The 21,266-nt window shown below is 40.2% G+C and overlaps 1 protein-coding gene across 2 annotated transcripts in view; it reads left to right on the top strand.

The window, feature by feature from the left end:
• LOC148815872 (protein NLRC3-like) overlaps nt 1-7,664 on the top strand; it is a 174,644-nt gene extending 166,980 nt beyond the window's left edge. For both annotated transcript variants that reach the window (XM_088904673.1, XM_088904672.1), the window contains one exon: nt 6,121-7,664. In XM_088904673.1, the coding sequence (XP_088760799.1) occupies nt 6,121-6,136 (16 nt within the window). In that variant the 3' untranslated portion in view covers nt 6,137-7,664. The remainder of the gene's footprint in view (nt 1-6,120) is intronic.
• The last annotated feature ends 13,602 nt before the right edge of the window (nt 7,665-21,266 follow it).

Here is a 21,266-nt window from a genome sequence, read left to right as displayed (position 1 = left end):
AAAACGTGAATTAGCAAACATGATTACTGTCAACCGTTCAAGCCTTCAAGCCTTAAAACGAAATTGTATATATTGTAATTAGAATCAAGAATAAAAAAGCAGTATTAAAAATACCACTGAAACTATAATAATGTGTCTGGTCATTATTAACAGTATTAATTTAATAATAATATTTTCAAGCTTCTTGTATCTTTTTCAGAGTCATTTTCTTCTTTGGTTTTCATAAGCTATGCTTATTAAAATACCTATTTATGAGACACGATGTTTCAGATGTCAATAACTTTGTGAACAAATGACACAGAGTCTGCAACCTACAGGCGATTTGAGAAAAAATTCACAGCTTTTATTTAACAACTTTATTTAAACCGATTGTATTTCTGACTGTTTCGTTACAGTTCAATATTTTATATACATCTAAATAAAGTCAGGCGTCAGGTGCATAAACTATTAGTAATCAATCATTTGTATTAAAATTCGCACTGTGATAAATTATTGCACTTCCACATCTTGTAAAACATATTTTTTTTAAGACTGTGTTCAAACATACGTTAAATCTGACTATTAAAGAAAACAGGGTTCACTTTTTTTCTGTCTCTCCCTATTCTCTTTCACCTGCTGCGATTCAGACACAGAATAATTAAAAATGGGAACAGGTGAGGCAGGCAGAGGGAAGAAGGAGGGGGGAGGCATCTTCCCACCTCTATGACTTAAGAAAGTGTCAAAGAGAAATGGCTTGAGCGACATACAGAGCCAAAAAAGTTTGGTGCGGTCTTCTCTGCTTTAAAGGTACACTCCTTGTGGATGAATTTTCACCTTGAACGTTTGCCCACCACCTAACACACAGAACCAAACTGAATACAAAATGTAGGAATAGCAATTACAAACATTAAAGAAATACATACTTGCTCTATACTGTTATACTGTACAGTTTATTAAAACACTCTAAGGTCACTACACTGCCCACTAAACCTCTTTCCCACAATTTCACGGGGACAAGGTCATGTAGCTGATTCACAGCTGGATACAATTTGATCTTGCAAAAATTCCGATACTGTATTTGTCAACATATTTACTAAAACTATCCATCTCAGTAATCTCACTGTGTTAGTCTCACTGTACGCCCCAGTGCTCACTCAATGTTCACACTCCCAGTAAAATAAAAAAGCCGTTTCCCGCATTGTCACCTCGCACCAGGGGGGAAGGAAAAGTGCCCGCGGTCATTTTTTTCACTGACAAAGTTGATTAAAACTCATTCATGGGGTGTGATGTGTTAGCAAATTCTGCTTAACAGAGCCGCTTGTAAGAGCAAAGTGACTTTCTGCTCAATTAAAAAAAGCTACAGTACAGACAAATTTTAAATTGTTCAAGCAAAATTATCTGTTTGTCAATATCTGCTACTTTGCAAGCAGTACACAACTTGTCAAAAGGTACCTTTTGTCTCTTGTGCACTCAACAAAGGTTTATTTTTTATAATTCTGAAATTTGAACGGTATGCCACAGGGACTCATTATAGTATTGTAGCAAATACAGTTCACACAGGGAAATCAAAATACCACCCCCCTTCCCAGCCAGGTCTTGCCGTCTGCTGTTCCAAAGCTGTATGGTTTCAAAGTATGTGTGAAACATCTTTTCTTACTCCAGTTATTAATCCAATCTATTTTTACTCATCCCGCTATGTAAAAAATATATCTTAAATTCCAAGCTGAAAAGACAAGACTCAATGTGTCTTCTTTAACTTCAGTTTACAGCTCGTCCATGGTCATTCATTATTAATATTGTAATGAACGGCAGGCATACAGATGGGACAAGCTTGTGTTGCAGCACGGTGACAGTACAGCCCTCTTTTACCCCTCCTTTTACTTAAAGAATCGCATGAAGAAATCCTAAATCACGAAACCATCACTTATAATAATTCATCCAGATACATTCACACCGTAGCCAACAACAAGCTATAATAGTGGACTATTTTTATATATTCGGTTATGTAAGAAACAAAGTAATTCTCTGATCAGGGTTTGAACCGCCTGGGTGCAGCGCACTACATGACAGTCCATTGCCTATGACCACTATAAGGACAATAATAGATATATTTATTTAATAAACGAACGTCAAATGTTTCCAAAATGTCCCCTTGTGTCCCTTTATAGTCCCCTAAAATGATATTTTAGCTGCTTAGTTACACGACTCCATATTAATATTACTATCAAGAGGTATCAAATCAGTACACCCTTTATGAAATTCAGGTATTTTAAACATTTAAATAAAAAGTGTTTTTTAACGATCTAAACCATTTTTTACAGCATTTAAGGTCATGCAATGTTTGAGTTAGGCAGAAACACGTCATTGTATCTTATTTTTGATTAAAATGTTGAAAATAAAAAATAATAATTTGCCAATCGTGTTGAAAGCCTGTTCTTCGATTACTGCAATTGTAAAAAAAAATAATCATTCCCCCCTCCTTTGTTTAACTTAAAAGATTTCCAGTAGGAAATGCTTAAACACAAAACCATCACGAGTCAATTTAAGTGTCCTTCTTTCAGTTGGGTTTGCATAATGAGCAACAAGGGGTCATTGTTATGATTTCTCTATTATGATCAAATCCCTCAACTCATTCACTTGTGGTTATTTTGGAAACATTTTGACATGTTCCTTTTATCTACATTGCTGTCGATTATTGTAGAAATAGACAAAATGAAACGCTTGGAATTTGTCAAGTTAAACTTTGATGCAGGACAAATAAATGTATTTCCCACAAGCTATACTGTAATGGCTTTAAAACTATACATCATCACACTGTATGCCTGTGGCACGTATGTGTTCAAGTTTTAAAGCTACAGTATGGAAATACGAGTGTTAAGAAAAAACAGGACATTTGAATACTGGTAAAGAGCAACAATGAGAACAGAGCATGCCACTGAAAATTTATCTCATCGCCCGAGCAGAACTATCTATTTTATATAACCAACAGTGGGGTGTAACACTCTTCTATAAATTGAAGGTTGTGAAAACAGTGAGTGACAAATCACCTTGAACAAAACACAATTTTAAAAAACAAACAGTTTGAAATGATTTGTTGTTATTAATAAATCACTTTGCTTTGAACATGTTGTCAAATTTAGAAATATCAAAAATATCAATATAGTGTCCGTAAAATTAGCTATTTTAGTTTTTCAAAGAAATGTTTATTTGTTAAAAGAAAACCCATAGCAATAACTGGGTTCAAACCACTGACTTCAAGCATGCGAGGTATATGCCTAACCCATTACACCAACATACGCCAACATAAAGTCAGCTACAACTTAAGCTGTAGCTGAAAAGGACAGGCAAAATGTTTTCACGTAATCATGGGTGAATGAGTTAAACTGATGCAGACGTTTACAAAGAAAGTGGACCACAGTAATACTTTGAGCTTACAGCCTGTCCAAGGTCATTCATTATTAATACTATTAATAATACCTTCCGTATCACATCAAAATTGAAACATTTTAACAAGTGTATGAGGCGATACACAACATGTCTGCTCTATAACTCTTCAGTGTACAGAATAATTTCTCAGAGTTACACAACCTCGTCTCATTATAGTAAACAACAGTCACTGGCTTATTTGAAGGTGTAACACGTCTTCACTCTCATGGTACAGTTTCAACATACTGTGCAGTATGTTTTCTGTTACCACTATAAGAAGAATAAAAGCTTTAAAGAAAAAATGTCAAAATGTTTCCAAAATGTCCAAAATATGTTTCCAAAATATTTTAGCTGCTTAGTTTCACAACTCCATATTAATATTGCTATCAAGTTGTATTTAATCAGTACAACTTTTATTTTTTTACAATAATAGCAAGTGGTATTCTTACTACTTATTCTTAGAAAAGGATAAAACATTATAACTTTTTATGAAGTATACAATATAAACTTAATAATGTTTGAACAAGCATGTTAAAACCAGAACCCATATAAGTTACCAAGTTAAAGACTTTGATGCATAAAATATTTATGCATAATTAAAATATTTATGATGAAGGTGGAAGGTTGTATACTTTTGTCCAACTGAGCAATCTTACTTTTATAAAATATACTGACTTTGTAATGTTTAATTATTAACATGCTGTAATATACAGTTTACAATTATTACAAATCTAAAGAGTATACAACTTAAATTCTTAATTGGAAAAAGATTGTCCCTCAGCAGTGACCGGGATTCAAAACTGGGCGTTTTCTGGCACTAGTTCAAATGCTGTACATTAGATGTTAAGCTTTTTAGCTCCACCTGGCACTTTTACAAGGTGCTTCCGGTTACTATTATCATATTTCAGTTTGCATGCGGTATGATGCACCACTCCCACCGCGTTTTGACGCTGTGTACTCCGTGCATTTTGAATGGCTGGATCTGTATATTAAAGGGGAGCTGCGATGCTTATTTTACATTTTGGGATTATAATGAATCTGCAATGATGAGGGCATTTCAAATCATAAGGAAACTACCAAGTACAAGATAACATCTACCATAACAATCTCCAATTTATATCACAAAACAGATGAAGTGTCAATGTAAGGGTAGTGCCATATTGCCATCATTGTCTGTGATTCAGAATGATTCAGAATTTACTTAGACCAAGTGAATTTTGCTACTATGTTAATTCTAAATATTTTCATTTAACCGACACATACAAGACAACATGTTTTAGATTCTTTTAAGTATTGCAAAAAAGAAACCTGCCAACCAACTAAAACACACTCATATTTATTTTCATTTCATTTCTTGTTCACTTGCAGCGACTAGTGAGCAGGAAGGGCAGGGTTTATGGCACAATTTGCCCAAAATCTTGCTCTCGCCCTTGGTGAGACCAGCTGATTCTCATCTGCCTTCGACAACATGGCAACCATGTAGTACTTCCACAGAGTTGATGATTGTGTACTTAATTTGAAATTAGAAATATTGAGATACTATCAGTTTATTTTGTTACGGATATTTAAAACCCAGTCTAAAATTGTGGGACTGCAGTTCCCCTTTTGATCCGAGTGAGGTATGGATCAAAATTGCAGGTGGGATCATGATTTTGATTGAGAGCAAGTGGGATTTAGTTCCACACAGGGCTACACACTCAGACACATCTTTTTTAAAGTCCTCCTCATCTCAGTGTGTCTCACCTTGCCCAGCAATAAAACTGTGATGAGAAATATGAGATACTTGATCTTGTAAGAAAAGCATCCCCTCTCATTTCCTTGTCTGACATGTTTAATCCTGCTTCACACTCTCTTGCTCATCTTTTACTTTGTCCCTTTCTTTCTCTTGTCTGTTGTCCATCTGGCTCAATCATTCTCTTCACAACAGTATCTGCCAAACATAACAACAAACAAACACAATCTGCCAGGTGTTTGTCAATTAATGCCTATCTAATGTTTTTCATTTTGTTTGATGATTCCACAGTGTTTGCTAATCCAACTAATTTGGTATCATTGGTATAAATTAAGAAGAGCAGTGGTCTAAGTACAGATCTCTGTGGTACTCCAATAATTACATCACTGCAGTTTGACTCTTATCTTATTTCCTTTCTCTATTTATTAAATAATTCTCAATACAAACACACATTCTCTTTGCCTGTAATTTGAGAATTAATATTTTATATTGAACTTTATTAAAAATCTTCTGAAAATGTAAATACACGGTATCATACTCTATGCATTGTTTGTTAATTACTATTGTTGCTTGTTAAGGACTACCAAGCTTGGTTATGTGAGACCTACCTTCTCTAAATCCCTGTTGACTTTTCCATGTATGTGATCCTCTAGTTTAGTTTTTATAATTTGTCCTTCCATGTAATAAAAATCAGACTTTATTGGTCTATAATTGCTTGGTTCAGTTTTGTTATCCATCACTTGGATTGGCACTACATTTCCATTTCTCCAATCCCTGGTTTTAGTGTCTGTTTGAAGAGTTGTGACAGTGGCTTCTGAATACATGTACTCTGACATAATATAAAATGATTTAAGCATTAATATTATTATCCATAAACACTGTCAAGCACAAATCCTTAAATTAATAACAATAATAATAAAACAATGACAATCTGAAAGAGTTCAATTTTTAGATCCATTCATTGTGTTTTTTTGTTCTTACAGACGCCGGTGGATGTAAGCCTAACATTGAAGAAGATTCCTTAGTGGAGCAAGGTGGCAGAATTACTTATCTTTAAAGAAACAGAACAAGCTCCTCCAGATGTTCATCAAACACCACAGTCTGCAGACCTGCTGATAAACCCCTCTGAGCAGACTGTGTTTCCATTGTGCTCTAGCATATGTGGAAGGTAGAAACAGGTCTCTCTCCTGCTCTGGTTCTGGACAGTGTGTAATTGGATGAGTATAACTTTGTTTCTAATCTCTACAATTGAAAAATATTGTCTCTTAAATATATAATTAATTCTGCTGGTTTGTCTTAATAAAATTGGATATTGCATACATGCAAGTTATTATGTTGTGCAGTTAATTCCTAGGAAGACAGCATGGTAGCACACTGGTTAGTATTGCTGCCCAACAGCACTGGGACCCTGGATTGAGTTTCGGGATACTATCTGTGTGAGGTTTTTATATTCTCTTTGTGTTTACATGGGTTTCCTCCAGCTGCTCCGGTTTCCTCCCACAGTCGTGTCCCATCCAGATTGTACCCTGCTTTGTGCCCATGGATTGCTGGGATAGGCTCTGGCTCCCTCATACAATTTCAGTAATAAGATTCTTTCTGTATGTACAGTGGATGATTGTGTATGCAGTTTGTCTATATAAAGGGATCATTGCAGAGATGTGGATTTGGACTGTGTAAACTGGGTCCACTCTGGCTTAGGCTGGTAATAATAATGGGTTGAACATGTATTTTCAGTTTTTCCCATAGAAAGGTACTGCTGGTTCTTCTGTAGGTCCATGATGCACCTGAACCAGACATAGTGCAGAAGAGGAATGCATGAACACCTGCAAAAGCTTAAATATATAAAGAAATCACAGATAGCTGTGTGTTACAAAAGAACATGTGATGTTTGCTGCATAATCTAATTTTGAAAGCCACTAAGACATCTGGTGCTCCTGTTGTATTTCTGAAAAAAAGATACAAAAAGCATACTAGTGTGCCAACCCTATTCTTTAGGTAATACAGTTATATTTTTATAAACAGTAACATTTTTCAACATTGTTATTCATGATTGTTTAGTTAGAAAAATATTTTAATTATATTTTACCCTATTATATTTAGCCTCATTTTTCATTATTTTTAAATTTTGTATTTTACTTATTTTCTGATAGTCAGATTTAATATATGTTTGAACAAAGTCTTGTAAATTAATATTTTTTCAAGATGTGGAAGAAGGGCAACAATTTATTACAGTGAAATTGTTAATATAAATTATTGATTACTAACAGTTTATGCTAACACCTGCCTTTCTTATTTAGATGTATATGAAATATTGAACTAAGTGTGACATAACATTCAGAAATACAATTGAGAATCATTTGTGGTACTTGTATAGATGAAACTTTGATAAAATTTATAAAAGAAATTAAAAACGATTAAAATGGAAGTACAATAAGCACCTATTTTGTTTAATGATGGTTTCAAAAATAAAACTAACTGGTGAGAAACCTATTTTAATGCCAATTAAAACTTTTGAAGTTAAAGGAAATGATTTACGTTGCTTGATTAATTTTAGGCAGTTGCACTCGGTGCTGTAAGCAATCCAGGCTGCAGATGGCTCATTCTGTATTGCTGAGCTCCACGCCTCCTCTCTCTCTCTCAGTGCCGCCTCTTCTCTGATGGAGCTCAGTGGAAGAGGCGCTATTTTCTCAGTGACCTGCTGATCTGCTTCACACCACAGGAAGAAAGGAGAACGTGATTTTTCCCATATGAAACACATGTTATGTTTACAAAATTAAGGTGATTAAAACGTTTAAAAATTAAAAAGAACTTATAGCATACACAAAGATTCTAAACTGATCACGAAAAAGAAAAATAACAAATCATAAATCGGCATTTTAATAAGAAAGCAAAAGTTATGAAAACGTGAGAAAACAAATGACCCTGAAAAAAATACAAGATGTTTGAAATTATTCTTTATTATGAATAATAAATTCATATTGTTTATAATGATCAGATACATTGTTATAGTTCAGTTTCAGCGGTCTTTTTAATACCACTTTGTTATTTTCGATTGTATTTATTATAATTATAGTTTCATTTTAATGCTTGTTGTTAAGGCTTGTTTTAAATTGCCCCACTGGAAGAATTAATATTTTGAATTGAACCAAATTAAACCAGTTTAACTGTTTTTTTCTCCCACTGTTGACAGTATTCACCTTTGCTCATTCATGTTTCTATTGATTTAATTTAACATTGAATACTTTGTGATATAAAACAATAAAAAGTCAGTATAGTGTACATAATATTTAGGATTTTATTTTTTAAAAAGGAGTTTGTTTGTTAAAAAGAAAAACTTGTACCATAAGCAAGAATAAAACACAGACCTCTGGGGGGAGAGGAGCTCTCCAAACCCATTGGTCCATCACACCACTCGGAAAGACAGCTGAAACAGACAGGTCAGAATGTTTCCAAAGTAATCACAATCAATGAGTCAATGCAGATTTTTATAAAGAAAGTGGAATACGGTAATACTACCAGCTATATAAATATATTGCATTTAGATCCTTAAATTAATATTGTTTTAATGTCTTTAGTTAAGCGATTTCATATTATATTAAGCAGACTCTAAAAACTCCATGTTGAAATAACGACAGCAAGTATTCATAGAACAGGTTAAAACATAGCTTTTTCTAAAATATATAAACTTAATATACTGTAGTATATTGTCAGAACCTTTCCAAAATAACCACAGTAAGTGACCGAATTAAAAAGTTTGATGCATAAAATGTTGATGAAGAAAGTGCAATACTGTTGTAAATTTCTTTAATTTAAGCTACCGCTATCAGTCAAATACAGTATACAGATGCAGCCATTCAAAGTGCGCGGCACAAACACGTACCGCGGGCATTTGGCTACGTCATCGCACGTCCAAACGCATCATACCGCCGTACGTGATTGGTTGACCGACAGGGGCACTCGTGGTGCGTTGGTCGGTCATAGAAAGATTTAAATGTCTTTACTGTGCCCGTTTTAGTATTGAATATTCCACTGAAGGGAAATCTTAGTAGCTGAGCATAAAAAGAATAGGAGCATAACGGGTGTGAAGGCCATAAATGATATTAATTTTGGAACATAAACATACAGTATTACAGTACAGTATGTAAACTGTATATGGCTGGTCTCGGTACTTTAAAGAAAAAATACACACCAGTATTCCATTTCTCCCTAAACATTTTAAGCATTGAAGTATTTAACTAACATGTGAAATAACGTGTATAAAAAATGGTAGTTTTAAGCTTTTCTGCGAATACGCTCGATACCGGAGTAAAGAAGCATACTTTTAGAATTTGATTAATAGGGAATATAATATGGAATCGCATATCTAAAGAAATTAATAATGATATAATTATATTCATATACTGCAACACAATAGTATATGCTGTACAATGTCTATTGATACTATATGTGTAGGGCTGTTTCACCACATTTCATGTGAGTGGTGTGGTGGTCTAAGTGCTGGACCTGTAAGTAACAGGTCAGCTGTTCAAATCCAGCTGGTGCCATGACTTTTCTTTTAACAAACATTTCTTTGAAAAAATAAAATAGCAATATTTAATTTTGCTAATAATTAATTGACTTTTTATATTTCTAAATATCACAACATGTTCGATTCGAAGTCATTTTTTAATAACAATGAAGAGTCACCTTCTTTCCTTCTGACAACGGTTCCTGCTTCTGCTTCCTGCTTCTATCGTGACCGAGGTAAAGTTAGTTTGAAGTTCGAAAATGCTTTTGGCACGCCTGTAGCGTTTTCACAAAACTTCTTAGAGTTACAAAAAAACTTGCTTTGTGTATAAAATACATTGTGAATGCTTTCTCAGCCTTTACTTTTTCGTTTTTATGACATTTTTTTGACCAAGCACAAATATTCTTTTGTCCATATCTTTGCAATGGAAGCACAGAACGCCTTCAAACCAAATGCATTTTAAAGACCACGACTTGTGGAAATTTCCACAGCCTCTACATCAAACTATCAGTGGGCTAATTATCTTTTTTTAAACCTTTTTTCATCGATGCGTAATTACGCACTAACTGGAACCTGGGGGACCGCTGTGTACACAGGTTCACAACGTGAGAAATACTGTTCAATACCGCTTCGTGCGAAAAACCCGTAAATGACCATAGGAAGCAGAACATAGGAAGCGCAGTCTCCAATTACTCAGACTGTAAGCATGGGAATAAAGCTTTGTTTGATTTCTGAAACCCTTCCTTTACGTCCTGTTTTCATTCAGGTAAGGGTCAACTATATTCACAATACTACTGACAGCAGGAAGATTCAAATATTCTTTACTCAGCAGCTTATTAAAAACAGCTCCCATGATGTTCAAACCGACTTCTTACACAGAACACTGACACAGCTTTGTGTTCTGAATCTCTTTTTCTCGTGCTTTTATTTAATGTGGTACAATGCACTGGGATAGGGGTATTCTGTTCACAAACCAATAGCATTTAAACCACAGCACCCACTATGCTGCAAGAAAGTGTTTTGCACACTAAGCAGGTCCTCTGACTTTTGCCAGCTTTGTTTTGGGTTGTGGGGCCTTTTTTATTTTTTGCTCAGGAGAGTCAGGGAGAGAGAGAGCGGGCAGTGACACCAATGGAGCAAAACGCGTCTCAAGTGCCTGCAAACTGTAGACACAAGTTCAAGTTCAAGTTTATTGTCATTACACTCATATACATGGTATATGGTATAACGAAATGCTACTTAGCTAGCTCTCGGACATAAGTAGTTCAAAGAGAAAAAAAAACCCAACAACAATACAATTGTGTAACAAAAGAAAGACAGAGACAACAGGCAGTGTGCAAAAAAACAACAATAGACGATGTGCAAAAACAGCAACAGGCAATGCGCAAAAAAAACAACAGGCAATGTGTAAAACAACAAAAAGGTAACCGGTTATGTGCAAAAATATGCATCAACAGAATAAAATAAAGGTATAGAAATTATGGGGAGTGAGCTTCTGACATGTATGGTAGAGGTAGATTTTCAATGTGTGCTTGGGTTTTGGTAAGAAAGAAAGAAGGCACTCACAAGAAGGTGAGAGTGAGAGAGGCTGGGAGTTTAATCGTTTGATAGTGCAGGGGTAAAAACTGTCTCTGAGTCTGGTAGTCCAGGCCTGAATGCTCCGGTACAATTTTCCAGATGGTAGCAGATCATAAAGTCTGTAGCTGGGGTGTGTGGGTTCTATGATGATGCTTAGAGCTTTCCCCAAGCACTGTCATAAATGTCCTGGATAGATGGGAGGGCAACCCCAGTGATGGACTGGGTTTAAGATGCCGCGGAGAAAGCGCACATCTACAGCTGTCTGTAAACTGGGCTAGGGGTCACGTCTACAGCTGTCTGTCCACTGGGCCGGGGGTCACGTGTACAGTTGTCTGTCCACTGGGCCAGGGGTCACATCTACAGCTGTCTGTCCACTGGTAGACACGCTGTGGGGAGGAAATGAATTATCATCTAGAAAAATAGACAATGGTTTTAAGACGCCGCATAGAAAGCGCACGTCTACAGCTGTCTGTCCACTGGGGAGGGGGTCACATCTACAGCTGTGTATCCACTGGGCCGGGGATCACTTCTAGAGTTGTCTGTCCACTGGGCCGGGGGTCACATCTACAGAGGTCTGTCCACTGGGCCAGGGGTCACATGTACAGCTGTCTGTCCACTGGGCCAGGGGTCACTTCTACAGCTGTCTGTCCACTGGGCCGGGGCTCACTTCTACAGCTGTCTGTACACTGGGCCGGGGGTCACTTCTAGAGCTGTCTGTCCACTGGGCCGGAAAAAATCTGTGCAGTGGGCGGTGCAGAAAAAGCGCAGCACAGAGAGCTCAGTGGAGCCCAGGGGCCACGAGTGACTCCGACATCGGGAGAGTGAGGACGCGCTGGAGTGTCCTCGCCACCCGGAGCTCCTCGGAGTCCGGGAGCGACGACGAGGGCGGCTTCACCGACTCCTCTCTCGCCTCGGGCTCCTCGGCCCGGCAGAGCTGCAGAGGAGGCTACAGTTTCCAGAGCAGCAGGGATTTCTTAGAGAAGACTAAAGGTAAGAGGGGAACTGTGGTCGAGGACTTTTTCCCCCCGACACAGAGCTCTTTGTCCTCTCCGCGACGTGCCATCTGAAGAGGGGCTCGGGTGCAAATGACTTCAGCGATCAGGAGAGATTGCGTCTGAAGAGCCTATTAGGTAAGATGGGGGCAGGACCGTGGAACGCACCTCAGCACGAATGAGTCCCGTCTCTCACGTCACATCACTATATGTCTGCGTGCTACGTGTCTTTTCGTGTTTTATGTTCTTTCTTTTTTTCTTTTCCGCAAACATGGGCGACATTAGAATAGGGAGTTTGAACACCGATGGGTGCCGGAGGGCTTAAAAGCGAGCTGCGGTGTTGGAGATTATCAAAGAAAAGAGCCTGGAGGTGAAGTTCCTGCAGGAGACCCACACCGACAGCTCCAACATCGTCGCCTGGCAGCAGGAGTGGCAGGGGGACATCGTGTACAGTCACGGGTCCCCTGTGAGCGAGGGGGTCACGGTGCTGTTCTCTGTGGGGTTCAAGCCCCTCTCTATCGCCGTCCAGGAGGTGGTGTAGGGTCGCCTGCTACTCGTGCGAGTAGTTCTCAGGAAGAAATCCTTTGTTTTTATTCATGTTTACGCACCCACCGACGGCGGGGAGAGGGTCACCTTCTTCAGAGAGCTTGAGAATGCATTGGTGACCTGCCAGCCTGAAGAGCTGGTCTTCCTGGGGGGTGATTTTAACTGCACAGAGAGCAGCACACTGGACAGGAAACACGCAGAGCCACATAGCCCGTCGGCCAGGGAGCTGCGCAGGATCCTCGTCAAGTCTGATCTCACTGACATCTGGAGGAGATGTCATGGGGACACGAGACAGTACACCTGGGCCCAGGTCAGGGGGAATACCCTCTCTCTGGCCAGGCTAGACCGATTCTACTGCCGTAAACATCATTACAGCATCGTCAAGCAGTGCTCCATCTGTCCAGTGGGCCTGTCGGACCACTGTCTCACTGTCTGCACAGTCGTTGTGCCATCAGTGAGGTCCCGCAGTGCCTACTGGCACTTTAATACCCAACTACTTGACGATGCTCACTTCTGTGAATGCTTCGTGTTCTTCTGGCAGCAATGGAGGAGTCAGAAAGCCCACTTTGTCTTCCTGAGGCAGTGGTGGGATATTGGCAAGATGCAGATTCGCCAGTTCTGCCAGCAGTACACCGGAAGTGTCACGAGAGGTATCCGTGAGTCCATGAAGGCTCTGGAGTGTCGTGCAGACAGGAGGCTAATTGATGACCTCAACACCCAAAAAGAATCACTCATTGGCCTTCTGGACACAAAAGTACAAGGAGCTTTAATAAATTCTAGGGTTCAGAGTGCATCACAGGTAGACGCCTCGACTCGCTACTTCTTCGGCCTAGAGAAGAAACCGGGCCAGAGCTGGCAAATCCACTGCCTGCGGTCGGAGACAGGGCAGAAGCTGCACGAGGCCGGGCAGATCCAGGAGAGGACCGTGCAGTTCTACAAAGCGCTCTTCTCCAGCGAGGCTAGTGAGGACTCGGTCCGCACATGCAGGTTCCTTGAAGACCTTCCACAGGTCCCCGAAGAGTAGAGGGCAGGGCTGGAGAGGCCTCTCTCCCTGGAGGAGCTCTCCACTGCACTCAGTGGCTTGAGCAATGGCAAGACCCCTGGCCTCAATGGCCTGCCAGCCGAATTCTATCGTGCCTTCTCGGCTGTGCTGGGACCTGACCTGCTGGATGTATATTTGGAAAGTCTGGAGCAGGGGGACCTGCCACTGAGTTGCAGGAGAGCTGTCACCCTGCTGCCTAAGAAAGGGGACCTGTGTGACATTAAGAACTGGAGACCTGTTGCCCTGCTGTGTGTGGATTATAAAATCCTGTCCAAGGCTCTGGCCAACAGGCTGAAGGTGGTGCTGGGGTCCGTGGTGCACTCCGACCAATCGTACTGCGTGACCGGAAGGTCAATCTTTGATAAGATATTTCTGATTCGAGATGTTTTGGCCACCTCCAGACTATTGGGTTTAGATACTGGTCTCATTTCGTTAGACCAGGAAAAGGCCTTTGATAGGGTTGAACATCAGTATTTGTGGAGGACCATGAGATCCTTCGGGTTCAGCCCCGTCTTTGTTGCCATGATTCAGGTGCTGTACAGTGACATCTTCAGTGTGCTAAAGGTCAACGGAGGGCTGAGTGCTCCGTTTCCAGTGCGGAGGGGAGTCAGGCAGGGCTGTGCACTCTCAGGAATGCTCTACTCCCTTGCCATTGAGCCTCTGCTACATCAGCTGCGCCGGGTCATCAGGGGCCTGTCCATCCCGGGCTGCCCCGATTCCACTGTCAAGATCTCGGCAGTACGCTGATGACATCATGGTCGTGGTCGGAGGAGAACAGGATGTCAGGGCGCTACAGATAACTTTGAGTGATTTCTAGCGGCTATCATCCGCCAAAGTAAACTGAGCCAAGAGTAGCGCCCTACTCCTGGGGGAGTGGAGGGAGATGGGTCCCCCAGTCTTGCCAGAGAGGCTCAGCTGGATCAGAGGGGGACTCACATACCTGGGGGTGCACCTGGGGGATGAGGCCAGTGTGAAAAAGAACTGGGAGGGGCTCCTCGAAAAAGTGAAAGGTCATCTGGACCGCTGGCGCTGGCTGCTCCCCCAGATCTCCTACAGAGGCCGGGTTCTGATTGTAAGCACCCTGGTGGCTTCGATGTTGTGGCATCACCTGGTGTGCCTGGAGCCACCAGCCGGACTGGTCGAGGAGCTGCAGGCCACACTCCTCGACTTCTTCTGGGACGGACTGCACTGGCTGTGGAGGGGCGTCCTCTATCTGCCCAGAGAGGATGGAGGACAAGGACTCATCGACATCCGGAGCCGGGTGGACGCCTTTCGCTTGCAGGCAGTGCAGAAGCTGCTGTTCGGCCCGGCCTGGCTGTCCTGGAGGGAGCTGACCTTCACCCTGCTGCGTCGAGCAGGACACCTCGGGCTCGACTGTGTGCTCTTCCTTGATGGACACCAGCAGGGTTGACCTGTCTCCACTGCCGCCTTTCCAGTGCAGTCTCCTGGAGGCCTGGCGGCATCTGCGCGTGCAGAGAGAAGAGGAGCGGCCCAGTCTATACTGGACACTCAGGGAACCGTTAATACACAATCCACGAATGGACATAGAACCGGGCCGCTCCTTGGACTTTACCAGCAGACTGGTCCGCGCCAACATCACACAGCTCCACCACCCGCTGGACATGGATCAGGGCTGCTGGCGCAGCGTGGAGTGGGCGTGTTGGGGGGAAATTACTGTACAGACTAGTCGTAACATCTAGACACCAGACCCAGCTGTCCGCACTCCCTGACACTCCCTGGAGGGCTCGTCTGGGAGTGCCGGATGATGTCCGGCCTGCCTGGGATAGCCTCTACAGATTTCACCTCAACAAGAGGGCTGGAGCAATGGAGGGTCCCACACACCATCCTGGGGGTCAACTCATTTGTGTCGGTTCTGGACCCGGCAGTGTCTGACGCCTGTCCGTTCTGCGCTCAGAAGGAGACGGTGTTCCACTGCTACAGTGCCTGCCCCCGCCTGTCGCCCATGTTTGCCGTACTGATCCGGCTCTTCACCAACCTTGGCCTGGTCTTCAACTACGTTATTTTCGTGTTTGGGGTGGGTCGTACAAAAAAACGGAAAACTCAGACCCTCCTCGCCAATTTTCTGCTGGGCCAGGCCAAACTCACCATCTACAAGACTCGGAAAAATAAGATCTCTGGTTCCGGGTCTGTAGACTTGGTGAGGATGTTCGAAGGGTTGGTGAAGAGCAGGATATCGTTAGAATTTTTGTTTTATAAATCTCATAATGACCTCAGAGCGTTTGAAAAGCTTTGGTGTTTTGGAAATGTCCTGTGCAGGACTGTAAATAATGAAAGAGTTTTATTCCAATTATGATTTTATTTATTTATTTTTAATTTTATTTTATTTTTTATTTTTTTTTTCTTAATTCTTAAAATGGGGTTTTAAGACTCTTGATTAATACTTCTGTTTTTTTTCTGTCGATAAAGTTTGATTGAACTCTCTCTCCTCTCTCTTTTCCACTCTGTTCTTCCTCTCTCACACTCTTCCTCTCCTCTCTCTTTTCCACTCTGTTCTTCCTCTCTCACACTCTTCCTCTCCTCAGAACTTGCATTCAATCTGTCATATCATGTACTGTCTTACCCTGCTTTAGTAACCTAAATATATGCAATAAAAACACACTAAGCAGGACTGGAAAGGTACCCAGCAAAATTGTAGCACAACAGCTACAATGTTCAGACATCTACATCAAATTGTAATGAATTTGAGATCTTCCATCTGGGCATTTAGACCACATTCAAAATACAGCAGGTGCTGCTGAGCAGCAGTGAAGCAAGCTGACAGGCTTAAACCCAAGTGCAGGGCTTTCCAGAAGATTCTGGAGAGCCAAAGAAGCAGCAAGACTAAGGCGGCTGGTAATGAGAGATGAACAGGCAGGCAGGCTGACCATCAGGGAGAGAGAAAGGCTACCGAGACTGTGTGAGGACTGACAGGAGTGAGGGTAGTGAGGTAGCGGGTTGAGGGCTGTCAGAGCAGAAATTATATTAAATCTCCACTAGATCAACCCTGTAATAAACTAATGCTTGAGAAGCAGAAGAACACAGCTAATCATCACATGGCTCTAGGGAGCTCAGCATCAATGAGTCTGTTGGAGAATTAAGCCTTAAATAGGTCGATCAATCAGGGTTTGATTACTAGACTGGCTGCCTGATTGATAGACTGAAGGTGGAATGGAGAGGTGTCCCGAGCACATTCTCTCAGGGCCAGTGGATGAGCAAGCTGTTATGAGAATGTCTGGTTCCCATAGCAATGTCTGTCTGCAACCCACTCCCAGCATGGCTGTAACTAAGGAAGCCTAAAAGCACCACAGAAAAAAAAATGCATTTAAACCAATAATTTGTTTTAATAATAATTTTGTCAATATACAATCTACAATATACAACAATATAGCCAAATATATTCATATTTTGCAATATACAGTACCAGTCAAACGTTTTAGTACACTTGCTTGAAACCAGATTTTTCATGATTATCTGTGCTTTAAACTGTATTAACGTGTCTATAACCAAGTTATATAAAGTTATAATTATATGATACTGTATGTGTACTTATCTTAAGTGAACTGCATTGAAAATGTCAATGTCTCATTTTCATTAAAATGAACAACCAAAGCAAGCAGATTTTAGTCTGAAGCCCAGGTTAGTTAAAAATCAGAAATGTGTATAACATGGTGTTATAACACTAAAAGAAGTTTAAAATGGTCTTTGTTAGATATTCTCACGGTTAACTAGCATGTTACCTAATTTACCTTTTGTCACCAATTATTGGTAAACAGGCGAGGGTCCATGATTACTATAAATATAGGGAGCATGGGCAAAAGTTTGTAATTCCTGAATGTAAATGGCAAATATTTCTCAGTTAAGCAAGGAAAAAAGACAATTACTTTAAGAAATGAAGGATCAATCTTTAAGACAAAATGCAAGAGTCAGTAACTGCTGACCAGTAACTGCTGGCCAAGACTATGAAAGGATACGAAGAAACTGGCACTCATGGGGAGGTCAGTCAGGCCAAAGGTGACCTCAGAATCAGAGAATACATTCCTCAGAGTGACAAGTCTGCAAAACCAGCGACTAAGTGCCCCTGAAATTCAAACTAAGCTCAATGCAACTAGAAGTAAAGATGTTTCAACATCATTTGAACCTTGTTAGAGAGAGCATGCTATTCTGTGTTTTAGGGAACTTGGGTTCCCCGAGTAAAAGAGACCTCAGTTCTTTCCTGATTAGGGTGCATTTTATGGATAGGGATATAGGCTCCCATTTGTGGCACTCAGGGTGCAGAGAGAAAGAGAGAGATAGAGAGAGAGAGAGAGAGAGAGAGAGAGGTTGCATGGTATTTAGTTAGAAGGCAGCTTATCTCCTATGTGGCCACTGTAGGCATTAATGCATAGTAACAGTCTGGGGTTTTCTGGGTGACCAGAATGTTAGGCCTTCAGAAATGCCTTGTTTGTAAATAGTGTACATAAAGTAACTTTGTGTGTTGTATGTTTTGTGTAGTGAAGTTTGTGTTTTGTGATTATAATAAATATTTGTTTTGACCAAGTGTGCCTGGATTATTACTCTTCTCAACAAAGCTATGCCATAGAATAAAGAGTTCACATGCTTCTAATTAGACCAGCCGCTCAGGTATATTGCTAGAAAATCACTTACTAGTCTGGGTTTATGAATAATTATTTCACTGACTGACTAAACCACTCGGTCAATTCCTGATTTTCACCAGTTTCGTAACAATATCTCACAATGTAACACATCCACATCTTGATGGTAGCATAGCCAGAAGATCTGTACATAAACCAAACCTGAATGGTGGACATTAAATATCCCAGAGAACCACTCCTTCTATTGGCACTTTTAACTCCTTGTGAGATTCTAGTAACATTGGAAGTTCAGCACCTGGGTGAATCCAGAAGTATTCTAATTTGGCCATGCATGTGTCTATCCTATCTTCTTTCTTACTGGTGAGTCAACATGGAAAAGACCAAGGATGATTTACATTCACTCCCACCAGAGTATTTCATCGCATATACTGTATGAATTGTTCCTAAAGGATCTTACCATTTGATATTACAAACACACTGTCTCAAGTGACTGTGAGGGTCTTGTCAGGTGAAATCTGATGCCACACTGTGTGCTTTTATAGGAAGCTGGTGTCTCTGGGTGCAGCCAATTACCCCAATTACCCTGGGACTGTCTCAACAGCACCCTCTGGTACATTCTCAGCTCAGAAAACTATTTGAATACTTATCCAATCAGGACTTCCACCTTCCTTTCATATTAATTATCTATTTACATCTTTGTTTTTAATTGCATTGATGTGTGGAGTAGATTGTGTAATTTAGATAGATACTAGAATAGACCAAAAATTAAAATAAGTACAGCAATACAAAATAAAATAAATAGAGTTAGGTCTGTGCAAAATATGCTAAGAGTCACTGTAAAACAATAAAATATGTGCAAAAAGCGCATAGGTATATACAGATTGAAAGTAACACAGTATAAACAGTATATTAATGCAGTGTCCAAAAAGTACGAGTGCAACATGCTGTCCATAGATGGATAGAAAGAGGGTCCAGCGGAGACTTATTCCTCCGAAAGCCCATCACCATTTCTTTAGTCTTGCTTGTGTTTAGCTGGAGATGGTTAAGATGACACCACTCCACAAAGTTGGTAATCAAGCTCCTATATTCCTCCTCCCTCCCCTCACTAATATACCCACAATTGCAGAGTCATCCGAAAACTTCTGCAGATGACGTGCCTCAGAGTTGTACTTGAAGTCAGAGGTGTAAAAAGTGAACAGGAATGTAACAAGGAGAGTCCCCTGTGGAGCCCCAGTACTGCTAACAACCTGTTCGGACACACAGCTCTGTAGCCGTACATACTGTGGCCTGCAGGTCAAATAGTCTATAATCCAGGACACCAGGGGAGTGTCCACCTGCACCGCCCTTAGCTTATCTCTCATTAATGGGGGATGAATGGTGTTAAAGGCACTGGAGAAATCAAAGAACATAACTCTCACAATGCTCCCCGTCTTCTCCAGGTGAGAGTTAGCTCTGTGAATAATTTACAAATATTACAGTAATCACTATTTCAGTGGCATTGTGGTGCAGTGATTAACATTGCTGCCTGGTGTGAGTGTGAGTGTGTGTTTGTATCTGTGTGTTTGCTCTGCAATTAACTGGCGTTCTTTCCAGGGTGTATCCTGCCTTGCAACTGAATGGTGTTTGCCACCCTATGGCAGCTTTAAATCAGCAAAACATGAAAACTCTGCAAGAATTGGAATATTTCTGCAAGGCACAATATGTCATACATAACAGAAGAAAACCCTTGAAGTATGTTGTCTTCTGTATTAATAACTAAGGGGTCCCACTGCTCTCTTTGGGACAGTCCTGGTCTTTACCATCTCTCTGTCCTCTACACTCTGCACCTGTCCAACAGGTACAAGATGTTAGGACGAGTAGGTACAGTCTTACACCTGCATCACCACAGAACTATTAAGGACTTTATGCATAAATGCAGCAAATGGAGGTAAATGAAATTACCCTCTCCTGTAGCTCTGGAATTGGACTAAGGTTAATTAATATTCATACTATGATTCATTATATTGTAGATAATACAGTATATACTTTACAGCCTACATACAGTTTCTTACAGTACCAGCTCTTTAGTATGTTACAGGATTCTTATCAAACTTATATGTTAACTAGAGCAAATTGAATACTGCACCCTCCTCTGATTCATGTCATCTTGTTCCAGGAACTCTCAGGAATGTGACGGAATGGAAACACAAGCTTTCTTTTCAGATTGCTGGAGAACCACGTAGTAAAATCTCATCATGTTTTTAAAATGCAGTGAAATACAGTATTGTGAATATTTAACTGTTATATATATGTTTTCCTTAATTTACTCTATTTGGTGTATTTTATAGAATTCAAATAAGAAAATCATATTTTATTAAATAATTAAAATCTGAAAGAAATTTTTACTTTAATTCTTAATTAGGTTAAATGAGCTTGAAATAAAAATATTATTAGAAAAAGAAACAAATTAATTCAGCTCAAAGCAATATTCAACATTGGATAGGAAACTGTTTTTGTAAAATCATCACTGTGTGTTATAAAAACTAACCTGCAGCTGAAGGGTAGCACAGGTCTATTTCATGCATAACTGAGGAATCTTCACTTCTATAGAGTCCAGGTTAAAAACATCAGCTAATTATTTTACTCTTTTTAAACTATGTAAAAACATTTACCATCTTTATGCTATTAAAACACACCTTTCTCGTTTTAGCTTCTATTCTGTAGTACGAAACATATCCCAGGCCTTTGTGAAAGTAAGTTAAATCTTCAGGCCAAGTTACTCACCAGAACCACAAAGTCCAATAGCTTCAATAATCCAAGTCAGCACCAGCTTCTGGTGTTCAAGTTCAAAACAGAAGTCAATAATTTAAATACTGAAAAGAGCAGAAATAAC

This window comes from Atractosteus spatula, chromosome 24 (assembly GCF_055471065.1).
Source record: "Atractosteus spatula isolate fAtrSpa1 chromosome 24, fAtrSpa1.hap1, whole genome shotgun sequence".
NCBI lineage: Eukaryota > Metazoa > Chordata > Actinopteri > Semionotiformes > Lepisosteidae > Atractosteus > Atractosteus spatula.
Note: the sequence above shows the minus strand (reverse complement) of the source record. Positions and strands in the feature narration are given on the sequence as shown.